The 16,800-nt window shown below is 36.7% G+C and overlaps 1 protein-coding gene across 1 annotated transcript in view; it reads right to left on the bottom strand.

Annotated features, from left to right (window-relative positions):
- Positions 1-493: 493 nt before the first annotated feature.
- The window catches only part of SLC6A2 (solute carrier family 6 member 2), a 54,338-nt gene continuing 38,031 nt past the window's right edge, over positions 494-16,800 (bottom strand). The window contains exons 6-14 of the mRNA XM_003758785.2: positions 16,564-16,667; positions 12,621-12,745; positions 10,796-10,908; positions 9,029-9,157; positions 7,871-7,970; positions 6,878-6,978; positions 4,210-4,377; positions 2,418-2,489; positions 494-713 (exon numbers count right to left, since the gene is read on the bottom strand). Coding sequence (XP_003758833.1) covers positions 690-713; positions 2,418-2,489; positions 4,210-4,377; positions 6,878-6,978; positions 7,871-7,970; positions 9,029-9,157; positions 10,796-10,908; positions 12,621-12,745; positions 16,564-16,667 — 936 coding nt within the window. The 3' untranslated portion in view covers positions 494-689. The remainder of the gene's footprint in view (positions 714-2,417; positions 2,490-4,209; positions 4,378-6,877; positions 6,979-7,870; positions 7,971-9,028; positions 9,158-10,795; positions 10,909-12,620; positions 12,746-16,563; positions 16,668-16,800) is intronic.

Below are 16,800 nucleotides of genomic sequence, written 5' to 3'. Positions count from 1 at the left end.
AAAAATACATATATCAGAGAATAACTTATACCATCATCTGTGGTTCCCTAGGTTATAATTCTAAATCCATCCATCTTATTACAAAATAAATAGAACAGAAATGACCCAGCTTTTCCATTCTCCTTCTCTAGAAAACAAAAATATTAGCCCAGGGAAGAACTAAGAATCACTAAGGATCAATTCATATCATATAATTTAGAGGGATGCAGAATACGCCCAGTAAGACATTAGGGATGGCAGCAAGCATCTAAATGTCTTTCTCCCATGACTGTCCCTGAAGGCTGATCTCAAAAATAATGTGGTAACCATTAAACAAGAATTTACCAGTACTAGCCACAGACATTATCTTGATTTTTCTTCATGTAACAAAAGGCATTGAGGGAAGGGATACAAGGCTTTCCAGTTCCCTTTACATCCCATATCTCCACTAAACTTTAGCAGATATATTTCAGGAAATAGTCCATAAAATCAATGGCTCAAAGGAAAACAAAGACCAGATTCACTGAATTCATTTGTAACTGAGTGAAAGAAAAGAACTCTTTAGGAAAATTCTCTTCCCTTAAGACAATCCAAGGGTCAACTCAAGAGTAACTGGTGAAATACAATCCAGAGGGCTGTAACCTTGACATCGTCACTAATCCCATTTGAATGTGGCACAGAAAATAGGGTTCTTCCTTAGATGAGTACAATCAGATGGCTAGCCAGTGTTGGAGCTGAAAAAGAAAAGATTCTTTAAGAATTGGGAACTACCTGGATTTTAAAGGACTTGAATTCTTTAAGAACCAGTTATTGTGCAATCAGGCAAACTAAAATTAAAGTAGAAGTGACAGAATCCCCCAAAGAGTCAATTTCAAGGAATCTTTGAGATAGTGAGAACTCCAGTTTCTTTTAATTTACACAAGTGTCTACCAGTTCTAAATTTGGACCTCGTGAGTGACTTTATATCTATTATATGTGTTAGCCTGCTTCAGTGTGAAGAAAGTCATCACTGAAAAGTGGGCCTTGCAGTAATGATTTTCTCTTCCCATTCAGAGTTACTTGCAAAGGTTACCTGCTAAGATAGGGAGGAGTGGTGACTTTCATCAGTGGATGGAATATTCCACTGATGAAATCACCAGATCCTTAAGTGAGTGAAGTTTGACATAAATTCACAAGCTACCACAAAAGTCAGGTATATCTGCAACATGCCCAAATTCTTTAACAATAATGATCGATGAGATGAACCACCATGATGTCCTCCTATAATCCTGTTCCTAGTAGCTCAAAAATAGAACACAGGTCTGCAGGTGGCAAGTTTCATGGTTATATACGCCAAAGGATTAAAAAAAGAAAAGATTCTAGATTTAGAGTTAGAAGGGGCAAATTATAAGCCATCGTGTTGACACCCCTATTTTACAGAGGAGGAAACTGAGGCTAAGAGAAGTTAATTGACTTTCCCTAGGTCACACAGCTAGTAAATATTGGAGGCAGGCTTTAAACCCAGGCCATCCTGACTGCAGTGCTCCATCCAATACATGATATTTCTTCTTTGAGAATCTACCCATTTAGAAATCTTAGGATCTCATTATCTCCTCTCTCCTGCACAAACCATGATGTTTTGAACAATCCCCATATGCAAGGGATGGGAGAGAAAGAAAAAAAAAAGGAAAGAAAAGTGATGAGAAGTGGAGTTAAGACTTGTTCTACTTTTGAAAAGTAAGAGGTAATCCTTCCCATATGTGCCATCCTAATCAAGTTTTATCTTTTCTCCACTCCTTATATTCACTTTATATTCCATTATATCTTTATCTTTTTAATTCTCCTTTCACTAACTCCTCACATTTGTCCTTTTACTGTTCTATACTTGCATATGATTTCCCACGTGATTCTCCAACAATCCATCATTCAAAATACATGTAAAAATTGGAGAATAAGAGAAAGAGAAAAAAGAAAGGAGAATTCAGGAAAGAGGAAGCACTTCATAGTAGAAAGAATACTGGAGTACAAATCAAAAGGTCTGGGTTAAAGTCCTGGCTGAAGACATTCTGCAATATACTAAATTTCAGCTGCGTGACTTTGGGCAAGCCATTTCCCTTTCTTGGTCTCATTTTCCTTACCTATAAACCGAGAGGTTTGGTCTAGATGATTTCGAAAGCTTCCCTAAAACTTTTATATTCTATAATCCTTGGAGAATATAATTTTGGTCACCAAATTCCAGTTATTATAACTTCATACTTTTTTTCCCTCCTACATCCTATGGCAAAATAGATTAGAATTCTAGGGAATTTGTGAAACTTCCCAAACTATTGGCTTTTACATTGTATTTTTCGGGGGGGGGGTTCTTTTTCTATCCCATAAATATGGTGACTGAATCCTCAGCCTGAAAACCTGCTAGGGACATGGGCTTCTTGGGAAAGAAGTTGAAGTCAGGCACAAACCTTGAACTGCCTGACATTCCTTTGTGCCACGAGGTGGTGCTCATTTTCTGGAGTGATGCAGTAAGCCAGTCGCTGAGAATGAAGTAGAAAGAGAAAAGAGGTTAGTGCTTCCTGAAAATGCTAGCTGTCACCCCAAATATAATGAGGCTGATTTAGTAAGTGAATAAATAAAAAAATATTTTAAATAATTTTAAATCTTTAAATATTTTAAATAATGAATAAAACAAAATTTTAAATAAATGAACAATGAATAAAAATAAACAAATAAATAAAACAAATAAATAAACATAGCTCTAATATTCCCTCAACCCTGTCTGTACAATGTGTATAAAATACATAGCAAACCATCTCATAAAAACCTATTTACCCAAGAGGAATACAGGCTAATCCCACTTTAAGTGACTTTAGCATATTAAAATCTGGATTTATCATCAAGAAATTAGATGGGTAGTTCATTAATACCTACTATATTTAGGTACTATGAGGGATGCAAAGGAAAAAAATAACATTCTGTGGTTTTTGTACTCTAAGAGATTTACTAGATGTAACTCCTTGAGAGACACATGGTATAATATAGAAGAAAGAACATTAGAGTCAGAGAACCTGAATTTAAGACCAATGTGTCATTTCCCTTTTCTAAGTCTTAGTTTCCTCCTCTGTAAAAAAAATTATGGGGATGAATTATTCAACTTTCAAGCAAGCAATCAACAAGTTCCCACAATGTGACAGGAACCATGTTAAACACTGAAAATTCAAAGACAAAATTGGAACAGTCCCTAACCTCAAAGAGATTACATTATACTGAAGATGAGGGATGGGGTGGAACATGTGGATATGTAAAAACTAATTAAAGGTAGTTCTTGAGAAGAATAGTATTAGCATCTAGGTGTTAGGGAGCAGAAGAATGCTCTGTAGTACTTGAATTGAGTATTGTCAGAAACCAGGGAATATAAGAAGCAGAGAAGAGGAAAGGATGAATTCTCTATTTTCTCATTTAGCTGAAAATCACATGCCCAGAGTTGTGGCCTAAGGCTTTACACATACAATTAATATTTTGTTGAACTTAACTACAGTTTAGTTCAGGTGACAAGTTCTATACATGTGAAATGAGGTTAGATAAATAAAAAACAAAGTAAGATAGATATAGTGATGTTTGTATCAGCCATAAAATGAGTATATTAATGAGATGACTCTAGATGACATTTTTGGTGCTCTGCATGGAAGTGTATCACAGAAATAATAACAAATACTTGTTAAGTGTTGACTCTCAGCAAGCTCTATGCTAGGGGCTAGGAATGATACAGATCCAATATGACAAGAAGTCCCTGTCCCCAAGAAATTTACATTCTCACCCTGTAAAAGCTTTCACCAATCCAAACTTGTTTTCCAATGAACAACACAGGAAAAATTAACAAGTATTCAAAAAAGTTGGGAAGATCTGGGTTTGAGTCCCAGGTTTTCTGGTCAGTAGTTTTATAATCCTGGTCAAATCATTTAATCTCTCTGGGCCTCAGTTTCTTTATTTGAGAGCTAAAAGAATGAAGAGCAATGTAGCTCTGATTTCTAAGGTTTCTTACAACTGTAACAAACTATAAAAGTAGTCCTCAATCTAATATTAGATTCCTATGGGACCTTGATCAAGCTCTACCTACTTTCTAAAACTCAGTTTCTTATCTGTAAAATTAGAAAATTGGATTAGGTGATCTATAAGGATACTGAATAGCAGAAAATATTGCCCATATTCCTTCTGTCTGTAATCAACCCTTGATTCTGTCCAAACTAGAGTACTTACCTCTTTTAGAGAACCCCTCAAACTCAGGAATTTATAGATAATATAGGCAGGCACTAGCACCATGGAGGAAAGGGCAATGCCCCAGCCCACACAGTTGGCCCACAAAGGGAAGACGTAGTCATCATAGGTGAGAGGCTTGAAGTTGATGATGCTGACAACCACCACAAACTAAGGAGGGAAGGAGACAGTTCAAGTCAACTTGACAAATACCAAGCACTTAATGTGTTCAAAATCCCATACTAGATATTTGGGGGGTAAAAATACATAGAATATGCAGTGGTTGTCCTCAAGGAAAAGAGGGAGAGAGGAAGACACACACACACATACACAGAGAGAATTAAAAACAGTCCATTACATGTACATAGAATGCTCTTGATAATTGTTTTTGAGTGAAATAGAGAGGGGGGTAATGAAAAGAGGAAGAAAAGAAAAATAAATAATGGAAACAGGAGTGAAATAAGGAGGATAAGAGAGAATAGGATGACATTGAAGGAAAAAGAAGGTAGAGAGAGAGAAGACAACGGATGAAGTGGAATAAGAGAATTTTTTTAAAAAGCATATAAGTAGAAGAATCTTCATCAACAATGGATGAGAAGTGTGTTCATTTAATAGTACATTTAAAAAAAACTGGGACTTTAATGGACTGTAGCTTAATTCATATAAACTGTACAACATGATTAGATCACCCACCCCAAGCTACTGAGATAAGACTGCCTAAGGTCTAGAATCAGGGAAGAACCTCAATGAATTCTGCCTTGGTTAGGATGCATGTAGAATATTGCATTTTGTTCTCAGTGCCATATTTTTATCAATGGCATTAATAACTTAAAGAGTATCCAAAGTAGAAGGAATAGGGAAAACTGTTAATATAAGAATCAGTTGAAGGAAGTAGAATGTTTAGCCTAGAGAAGGGAAAACAAGGAGAAAAATGGTAATTGTCTTTAAGCATCTAAAACACTGTGATATGGAATAAATATTAGATTTGTTCTGTTTGGACCTGGAAGGCAGAACCAGGATTAATAGATGAAAGTTAAAGAGAAATAAGTTTCAGGTCAATATAAAGACAAATTACTAATAATCAGAGTTGTCCAAAGTGCAATCAGTTGCTTAGGAGGTATCATGTTCTTTCTCACTAGAGACTCAAACAAAAGCTCAGATGTTCGCTTGCTTGAGATTTTGTAGAAGAGCTCCTTGCTCAGTGGAGTTTAGACTAGATAACCACTAGTTCTAGTTAGAGGTTGAAGTTGATGATGCTGACAACCTCATCAGCAGGTCCCTTCTGATGACTCTCCATCATCAAGATCCCTTCCTGATTTGGACCCTTTCAAATTTGGTCCCTTCCAAATTTGAAATTCTGTGACTATGGAGGAAGGGGAAAGAAGTGAAAGGAAAGAAAAAAGAGGAAGAAAATGAGAATGAAACTTATAATGAAGAGGCAAAAAATTCAGAGCAGGAGAGTTAGGCATTAAAAGTTAGACTGAGTTGGGATAATATCAGTCAGCCAGTCAATCAGTCAGTCAACATCATTATGTGATGTGCTAAGCACAATGGTAGAGAGAAAAGGATGATCCCTTTTCACAAAAAACTGTACATTCTAATGAGGAGGACAAGATGTAAATTACCTGCATACATGATATATTTACATATACATGTGTATAGTTATATAAATGTAAATATAGTAGTAGTAGTAGTAGTAGTAGTAATAGTAGTAGATGGATGGTGATCTCAGGGAGGCATCTGGGGGGAGACTGGAAAAGACCTCCTGTAGAAGATGAGACTAGAACTGAGTCATGAAGGAAGTCAGTGAAACAAAAGTGAGAGGAATGCTTTCTCAGGTCTGATGAACAGATTGTGCAAAGGCATTTTGTCAGGAGATGAGTATGTGAGCAACAACAAATAGGTTAATCTAGCTGGCTGGTAGAGTATGTAAAGAAGAATAAACAGTAAGAAGCCTGAAATGGCAGAAAGGATTAAGGTTGTAAAAACTTTGAATGACAAACAAGGACATTGTATTTGATTTTGGAGTTTATAGGGAGTCACTGATGTTTATTGATGGGGGTAGGAATATGATCTGATCAGTTTTAGAAAAATTATCCTGTCTGTTAAGTGAAGAATGAATAGGAATAGAAGAGTTTACACAGGGAGATCAGTTAAAAGACTATTGCAATAGTCTGGGTGAGAGGTGATGAGGACCTGAACAAAGTGGTAGGAGTGAGAGTAGAAAGATAAGAGCATATTGTAGATATGAATGAAAAAATGACAGTATTTTACAGCATATTGCATATTTAAGGTAAGTGTAAGGAAGGAGTCAAGAATGCCATTGTGCTTGAGATGTCTTCCTCAGCTACTAAGGAAGCCTAGAAGAAGGGTGGGTTGGCAAAACAATTAGTAGGGAAGATAACTTCTGTGGACATGTTGAGTTGAAATATTTATGGGACATCCAATTTGAAATGAGTTGGCAGATGGCGAGACAGTACCTTAAGAAAGAGAGTAGAATTGAATTTATCAACATGGAAACTGGGATAAAGATAATAGTTGAACCTATGGAAGATGACAAGAAAGAAATGGCTCTAAATTAACTACATTATTATTTTCAAAATTTTCTACAATCCTCATAACCTTGGAGACATAATTCTACCTCCTTCTCTGGAAAATTCAAACTACTCACCAATAGGAAGGCTGGGCTCACAAATTTCCAGCACAGTCTCCAGTAGAGTCCTGGTTTGAACCCCATCATCTGCTGAATATCATTGCTGAATCTGTCCACACCTGAGGAATACAAAGATACACACACAAATGCATACATTAGTCAAGCAGCAGGCCTTTATCCAAGATAAATCACAAACACTAGAATAAATGCCCAAATGCCATCCAGAACAGAAGGGCTACTCTTAACCTGCCCTAGTTTCAGCATCAAGTGGTTCCCCAAACATTAATGGAATTAAAGTAATTACTGCCACCCTTGGTGAAGAAAAATCATAAAGTCAGATCCAATGCTGACCTCCCCTGAGGTAAAAAGCAAAGCACTTTTGTTTCTTTAAGTATTATTTTTCTGTATACATGCAGATTCAATTCCTGACTGTTGACAGGAATAGAAATGTGCAATTTCTTGATAAATCACCTGAGTAAAGAATCCAAGAAATGAGGCATTTTGCAACTATTTGAATTATATTATCCATTGGACATCAACTTCTTTTTTCTAACAGTTCATCTCAAAAGTGATGCTTTGGTACAGAGGAAAGAGCGCTAGATTTGGAGTCAGATGTTCAAACTCCCAGCTCTGTTACTTATTACATTGCAATTTGGGTACAGTTATTAAATCTCTCTGAGCTCTGCTTCCTACTTTATGAAATGAAGGTGTTGGACTAGGTCCTGTGAGGTCTCTCCCAGCTTTATATCTTTACTCCAATGAGATGCTCCTAAATCCATAACATCTTGCATCAATGACCAATTGCCCAGGAGGATGAAGCAAATCCAAGTTAAGACTTCCATGGTTGATCCATTAAATAGATGATTTAGAGCTAGTCTTATAAATTAGGACAACACATAATTACAATTCATCCCTTCTGCTGTTAAGTGCTGCATAGATCCCTGTATGCCAAGCTACTGTGGAGCTAACAGTAATTTCTCTAAAGAAAGAAAAACAAAACAAAATACTTACCATAGAACCATGAAACACCAATGGCTTCCATTAAAACAGCAAACAAAATGGAGGTTCCCGCAGCAAAAGTATCCAGCAATGTCAACACATATATTCCACCCTGGAGCACAGAATAAAGCAAGCAAACAAACAATAACAAAACAACAACAAAACAAAACAAATTCATATTTACTTCCATTCACTTAAATTCAACAAACATTTTGTAAACCCCTACTGTGTGCAGAAGCTAGTGCTGGAATCACATGGTTAAAAGAATAGCTCAGTCCTGGCTCTTAATGAGTTTATGTTCTACCAAGGTTATAAGTTATAAGTAAGCTAAATTTATTATAAGTAAGCTAAATTTCTGAATTATATTTAGAGATAAAGAATCATGATTTACATGGTTACAGGACAAAAACAATCAATTGTAAATAGGATCAAATGAATAAAAAAACCAGAACCAATTTGGTCATTTAAAAAAAAAGAAAAAGGCAAAGAATTAATGCTTGGGATTTAAGTGGAGAGAACTTGAGTGGTAAATCTTTTTCAAAGTTAGCTTTAGCTCATCAGGTGGTCAAGCCACAGGGAAAGAACAGTCAGTGAGGTTCTCATTTCCATGAATTCTTTTTGGGTCCTGTATTTCTGTTTGCATTTTCTCTGACCCCTAGAACACATTTCCATTAAAATGATTAGCTCAAGAGGTCACAGTAACACTGAAATCATAGGATTATGTATATATATATATATATATATATATATATATATATATATATACTTGCAGAAATATTTTGCCACTATCTGTGTGGCCTTGGAAAAGTCACTTTTGGGGGGACTGAGTTTCTTATCGGTAAAATGACAAGTTTGGACTAAAGAGCCCTTAAGTTCCCTCTAGTTCCTAATTCAATGTTCAATGCTTTACAAACTGTTTTTAAATCCATTATATTATTTGATCTTCATAACAATGCTTCAAGGCAGGAATTATGATCTCTATTTGACAAATGAAGGAACTGAGATTTAGACCAGAAAAAAATCACTTGTCCCCGATCATGTAGTTAGAACGATGGAGCTGAGATTTGAGTCCATGATTCGAGTATCAAAAGTCAAAAATATTCCATTGCCCCACTGACGGGTTTAACCAGAAGCTCCTCTCATTAATACCTGCCCTAGTCAACGACTTACCTTAGTGATACAAAACAGAGCCAGCAGGAAGGTGCCAAAGGTAACAGCAAATGTGAAAAGCTTCCTGTGCCGCTTCAGGATCTGGAAGTCATCTGCAAGGCCAGTGATGACAGCCTCCATACCTCCCATCTAGAGAGAACCACAGCAGGTTCAGAATCCTCCTCTGAACAAAAGAGCTATGGATGCCCAGAGCATGAGGAAGGATGCGATGAAGGAGGCATGGAGAGAATGGGGGGAGGGGAGGTAAAGGAATCTCTCTCAGGAGATAGTACCAAAAAACATAGTAGCCAAACGTGTATGGATTGCTTTTAGGAAATAGTCAAAGCTTCACGTATGAGTATATGGCACGTTGTCACTCACAAACAGGGCTCTAACAACTTTCCACTAGAGTCTCTTCCTCTATTCCTGATCTTTGTCTAGCTCTTCTGTTCCCTTCTAAATCACTAAATCAACCAGTGTGTGTAGGTGTGTACATGCATGAACTTGTGTAATGAAGTTCTTCCCTGAGTCCTGTCCCCTCAGGACTCTGCCCTCTACTAAAAAACTAATCACTTTATAATGCAATCTAATTACTTAACATGTCATACCTTGTATTTCTATAACACGTTACATTTTTACATTTGCAAAGAGGTCTTCAGAAGGCCATATTTTAACCTAAAACTAACTCAAACAGTCATCATTCCTGATACCAAAGAAAGCCAGTAGAGGGTAATATTTCTGACTAGGAAAGGGAAAGCTTGGCTGCCCTTCAAGATGTGTGCTGTGGAAGACAGGAATATGTTACCCCAAGGCAGGATAAATGGATGTGAGTTGTAAACTGGCTTATTTGTTTGAGATCCAGACATGAGACCGATGCCAACCAAATACCATGGCCCATATACTATAAAATACTAGAGGGAAATACCTTTGGCAGCTATGGATAAGTCATATTTTGAATTCATTGATAGAGTCAGGCATAAACGAAAGAACACTAGAAAAGGAAGGAGCCAGGGGATTTATTTCTGGCCCTTTCTCTAATGATAATTTTCTATGTGATTGAGGTCAAATCATTCAATTTCTCTGAGATTCAGTTTCCTCATTTACTGAATAGTAAGGATAACCCCTTGTCCTCCTAGATGTCCTCTGAGCTATCCTACCAGCTGCCAGAGTTATTGTAAAGACTGAATGAGATCATACCAATAAAAGCATTTTGTTGACTCTAAGTTCTGTGCACATGCAAGAGGGAGAGGGTGTTATGTTTTATAAAGTCATTCCACATTGACTATATTATATTTTCAAAGCTCTTCACAGCTGATTATACCCCAGCATGAGGTGGCCAGACTATATATTATTATCCCCATTTGATAAATAAGAAAATTAAGGGTGATTAAGGCCTCAATTTCCTTCTTTGTAAAATGAGGGGGTTGGACTAGATAGATGGATTCTAGGGTGCCCTCCAGCTCTGGCATTTCATATGCAAAGAGCCATTCCAGTTTTAAGATTTCCTTTTCAAGGCCTCTCCAATTCTGCCATTCTTTGTTCTAAGTTTCTTTCCATATTTAACATTGCTGACCTAAGGCCCCTCAAATGCTAACATTCTATTATTCTTATTCTAGTGTATTTGTCAGTCTAAATTTTCTGATATTAGTCAACATCCCTGTCTAATTGCAAGGGTACTGGGTTACTGGTCTACTAACTCAAGTTTGGAAGTCTTTATGTGCTGGAATGGAGGAAGTAATCTTGTCCTGAGAGGATCAGGAAGAAGAGAGTAAATTGGGGAACACATACCGAGCTATCGATACCCAGGGCCAACAGCATGATGAAGAATACTATGGCCCAGAAAGTGGATCCTGCTAAAGTGGAGATGGCTTCTGGATAAAGGATGAACACCAAGCCAGCACCTGAAAGACAGAAAAGTAATACATCCTGTCACTGCTAAGGTTGGTCCCACCATACACTGAAGGCTTGGGTTCTAAGATGCCATCCTAAGGGGAAGAATCCTCTCCAAATGTGACATCAACAGCATTCTTGGACATTAGCAGCTCTGCTCTCAGCTGAAGTCCCAAGCCTGTGTCCTCTCTCCTGGAACAGTTTATTGCCAGTCAGAGGCACGTTCCTTGCTGTTTTCTCCATCTCATCATCCTTTCTCTCTTCCATTCAAACAATCCTCATCTTTCATGGCCCAGCTCATAGCTCACCTCCTCAGTAAAGCCTGACTTTTCTCCCACAAGATCTAATTTCCCTCAGATCTCTAGCAAAAATATTTGCTTCACCTATACTAAAAGGGATTCATTTCTGCTGTGGTCTTTGATTGTTTCCTATGAGAACATCTCAGTCAACAGTCAGTTAACAAGCATTTATTTCTTTACCCCAGTACTCCTAGTTTAAGAAGAAATTTCAAATTTGAAGATTGAAAATAGTTAACAATTGCTGACTCTTAACCTGCTTAGAGAGGCAGAATAGTTAAGGGTAAAGAATTCTAAGTCTTAAAAGTCAAAAGATCTGGATTTGAGGGCCAATGGGCTTTGTAACTCCCAGCCCCTTTGAACTCCTAATTCCTTCAAAGCTCAGTCCAAGAGCTCCATTTCTTCATGACACCTTTCCTGTTGTTGCTAGTGCCTTCTAAAACAATTTTGTATATATTTTTACATTTATTTTATGTGTACATGTTGTTTTCCCCACAAAATGCAAGTTCCTGCTTGAAAGACTGTTGTAGAGACTGTTTTATTTTTATCTCTTTATCTCCATTATCTAGGATATAGTAAATACTAAACAAATGCTTGTTAAATGAATGAAAGTCACTATAATTCCTTTAAAATTTAGTTTTCTTATCCACAAAATGGGAATAATAATATTTGTTTTAACTATCTTATAAGGTACTGTGATCAAGTTGCTTTCTAAATATTAACATATTATGAGAATAGCTATTTATTAATCAATGGGTGTATCTTTACTGAGGTAACAAGGAGTCCTGGATAGGGATAAACTCAGAGTCAGAAAGAGCTCAAATCATGCTTCCAATTTTTAATTGGAGTGACCTTGGTCTATTCATTTAACATTTAATTTTCAGGCAAATTCCTTAGACAGATCTATTAAGCCATAGATAGATTCTAATTTGGTTCCATGATGAAATAAAATGTGACACACTATATCAAAGTACACAGAGGACTTTTTTTGTGATTTAATTTTTTCCCAATTACATGTAAAAACAATTTTAACATTAAAAAAATTCAGTTCTAACTCCTCTCCTCCTTCCTTAAGACAACAACAATTCTATTTAAATTATACATGTGCTATCATGCTGAACATAAACAGAGGATCCAAGAATTAGGAAGCCCTGGATTTAAGTACTGAGTCTGACATACTAATGAAGAGACCATGGACAAATCACTTAACTTCTCAGGACCCTAGGCAGCTAACTAAGATTCTAAGTTATAGCAGGTTGCTAATTTTGAATCTAGAGGGAGTTTCCATACCAGGAATTCCTCATTAGCAATTAAATCGCAAATACAGACTTCCCATTGCTATACCCTCTAAAAAATTCTTTATTAGAAACAGAACCAGATTGTAAAGCTTTAGCTTTAGAGAGTTGAGGTTCTAAGAGTTTCATTACCTTCTGTTGCCACATCTTCAATTTTAACCTTGTGTTCATGAGCCATGTAGCCCAGTATAGAAAAGATGGCAAACCCAGAGATGAAACTTGTAACACAGTTGATGGTGCTAGTTAACAGAGCATCCCTGAAATAAAAGAATAAGAATGTTAAAGCTTACAAGAAACTGAAGGAAGGATATCATTCATTAACTGAATTCTACGTCTGGAAATTCTTCCAATACCACCTGCCCCTGGCTTTTTGATGGACTCAAGAAGTTTACTGTGCTGGAGGAAATCACAAAATCAAGCTGCTCTGGCTAATAGATTAGAAATATCCCACCTACAGAACTGCCTAATCAATACACAAAACACTTTCTATAGGCTCAAAGATACACATAATCTAAAATAACCTAGAAGGATAAATATAAGAACCAAGAAAATCTGGAACCTTGCTTTGTTGTTGGAATCATTACATTTTGATTGTTGATGCATTCTGTTGGCCCTTTCTGTCTTGCCTGAGTTCTAAATATCTTTGATAAATACATCCTATGAATCACTTCCTCTAAGGCTTTGTTCGTGTACAACATCCTCCAAGAAACCTTTCTTAGACTCATTGACTGATCCCAGAATCACAGAACTAATTGAGTCAGCTAGACCAATTCATATCTGAGAATCCCCTCTCTAATGTGCCCAAGAGCCTTCACTGAAAGATCTCTAATTAAGAGAACATTAATTTCTAAGACATTTCATTTAATTTATGATAACTCTAAATGTTAGTTTAAAGTTAGTTACTTAGAGAGTTTGATATTACCCAAAGCCTCAATTAGCCTCCTTGCAGCTTCTACCAATAGCTTTTAGTTCCATTTTTGGGGGCCAATCAGAAGACAGCAGACTCATCACTCTTCAACATGATGTTTCTTCATATATTTTAAAGCTGATATCTTGTTTCTTCCTAAGTATTCTCTAGGCTAAAAATCCCTGGTTTCTTCACAAGTGATTTTTGCATGACATTGAGTACAGTCTTTCACTATCTTGATTGCTCTCTTCTGGACCTGTTCAAACTTACCTGTCTCTTTCAAAAATGTATCATACACAGACCAAACATCGTGGTCCTGATATCTCCTTTAATGAAGCCTTTACTCATACCGTAAGGTTTTTCTGTCTTCCTTATCACACATTGGACATATAGTGAGCTCACACACCATTGAATTTCTCAGACCTTTTTGCATGTTTGTTGAATAATCACGGCTCCCCCTGTACTTGCAAAGTTGACCGGGGGGGAAACTGTATATTTGTCCCTATTAAATATTATCTTGAAGATCGATGTGGTATGAGAACCAGCTAACCATGAAACCATAAAGCCCTTTGTTCAAGTTCTGCCTCTGATACATACTAGCTATGTGAGCGGCAAATAAGCTGTTAGAAAGTCCTCATCTGCATTGGTAAGATTGCAGTTCCTTACTCTGAGCTCCTTACCTTGAAGAAATCATAGGTCCAGTCCTCAAAATTAATCTTATTTGATTTGTTCTGTCCATTATGAAGTTTTTCTTCATGGAACCTCAAAAGTCTTTTGAGACTTGGTTTTGCACTTAGCATCATCTAAAATACACTATCACAGCTCCCTGCCTCATTCACCATCATATCATAAAACCTTTTCTTCTTTTTTTTATTCACACAACACTTCCCCTTTTCCCCACCAAACATATTCATTTATATCAAGTGATCTCAACCCCTACATCACTGAGAAGACTGAGGACATCTGACATGAATTCCCTCCTCTTTCATTCTTCAAAACTTCTCAGCTTAATTACCCATTCCTTTAGGTCAGAAAAACAATATGTAGCTCTACTTCTCATGAAAGTCAATTCTTTCCTCTCATGCCCTTGATCCCATTGCCTTTATCCTCCTCTAAGACCTTGCTCCCTTAATCAACCTTTCTCTCACTCATGATCAGCATCTCTTTCTCCATCTGCTTATAGGTCATTGGGACTCCCTAGGTCAACACAAAAACAAACAAATCTTCTAACTGACATCCTTTCACCAATCCATCAATCCTACACTTTCAGATTTCTAGGGGGAAAACACTTTGATTACTTCTTCAACACTTAACAATCTGGCCTTTGTCTTTATCATTCTACTGAAAACTACTCTCTCAAAGGAATTTATGACCAGAGAAGAACTAGAGATCTTTACTGATCACAAAATAGAAAATTTTGATTATATCAAATTGAAAAGTTTTTTGTACAAACAAAACTAATGTAGACAAGATTAGAAGGGAAGCAATAAACTGGGAAAATATTTTTACAGTTAAAGGTTCTGATAAAGGCCTCATTTCCAAAATATAGAGAGAATTGACTCTAATTTATAAGAAATCAAGCCATTCTCCAATTGATAAATGGTCAAAGGATATGAACAGACAATTCTCAGATGAAGAAATTGAAACTATTTCTAGCCATATGAAAAGATGCTCCAAGTCATTATCAATCAGAGAAATGCAAATTAAGACAATTCTGAGATACCACTACATACCTGTTAGACTGGCTAGAATGACAGGGAAAGATAACGGAATGTTGGAGGGGATGTGGGGAAACTGGGACACTAATACATTGTTGGTGGAATTGTGAATACATCCAACCATTCTGGAGAGCAATTTGGAACTATGCTCAAAAAGTTATCAAACTGTGCATACCCTTTGATCCAGCAGTATTACTACTGGGCTTATATCCCAAAGAGATCTTAAAGAAGTGAAAGGGACCTGTATGTGCAAGAATATTTGTGGCAGGTTTCTTTGTAGTGGCCAGAAACTGGAAACTGAGTGGATGCCTATCAATTGGAGAATGGCTGAATAAATTGTGATATATGAATATTATGGAATATTACTGTTCTGTAAGAAATGACCAACAGGATGATTTCAGAAAAGCCTGGAGAGACTTACACAAACTGATGCTGAGTGAAACGAGCAGGGCCAGGAGATCATTATATACTTCAACAACAATACTATATGATGACCAATTCTGATGGACCCGGCCATCCTCAGCAATGAGATGAACCAAACCAGTTCCAATGGAGCCAATAATGAACTGAACTAACTACACCCAACAAAAGAACTTTGGGAGATGAATAAGAACTATTACATCGAATTCCCAATCTTTATATTTTGCCTGCCAGCATTTTGGATTTCCTTCACAGGCTAATTGTACAATATTTCAGAGTCCGATTCTTTTTGTACAGCAAAATAACGGTTTGATCATGTATATTTAATGTGTATCTAATTATACTATAATATATTTAACATCTACTGGTCATCCTGCCTTCTAGGGGAGGGGGTGGGAGGAAGGAGGGGAAAAATTGGAACAAAAGGTTTGGCAATTGTCAATGCCGTAAAGTTACTCATACATATAACTTGTAAATAAAAGGCCATTAAAAAAAAAGAAAGAAAGAAAAGAAAAGTACTCTCTCCATCAAATCCATTGGTGATGTGGATAATTATAAAATCTATTGGCCCCCTTTTTCCAGTCTTCATCTTCCTTGACATCCTCACCACTTTTGAATACTTTTGATCAGTGTCAAAAGCCAGGATCATGATATAACAAGAGATTTGAATTTAGTGTCAGAAGAAACCTGTGGTCAGATGTGACCCTTTCTAGCAATGTGACTGGAAGGCAAATGGTGATAATACTTGTACTTTCTATCTTATGCTTAATAACTGTTTTTTTATTGCTATATGATATGGATTTTTCTTTTCTGGTATCTGCCTAAGGACTTCAACTCTGCCTCTACCATATGATGAAAAGGAATTTCTAGGAAGCTGAATTTCTTGAAAATTTCTTTCCTTTTGCTTCTTCACTCTATGCCTATTTTGGGAAGAGTCCAAATTAAGGATGAATTCAGTTGAGAACACCCAAATCATCCATCAACTAATCAAAGAAAAGAAAATTCATCCAATTGCAAAGCAATTTCTCACCTGTAACAATTGTTGTCAAACTTGTTGTAACTGGCAAATGCAATTAAAACTCCAAATCCCGCTCCTAATGAATAAAATATCTGAGTGGCTGCATCAATCCATACCTGCACAGACAAAATGAGGGCACCAATAAATTTTTCTTCCTCCTTGACTATGTAAAAACAGACCACTTAGCTAACATAAGAAGGAAGAGAGACTGCAACGGCATATCTATCATCTCAAGCAAATATGCATAGC

The sequence above is a fragment of the Sarcophilus harrisii genome, chromosome 2 (assembly GCF_902635505.1).
Source record: "Sarcophilus harrisii chromosome 2, mSarHar1.11, whole genome shotgun sequence".
NCBI lineage: Eukaryota > Metazoa > Chordata > Mammalia > Dasyuromorphia > Dasyuridae > Sarcophilus > Sarcophilus harrisii.
Note: the sequence above shows the minus strand (reverse complement) of the source record. Positions and strands in the feature narration are given on the sequence as shown.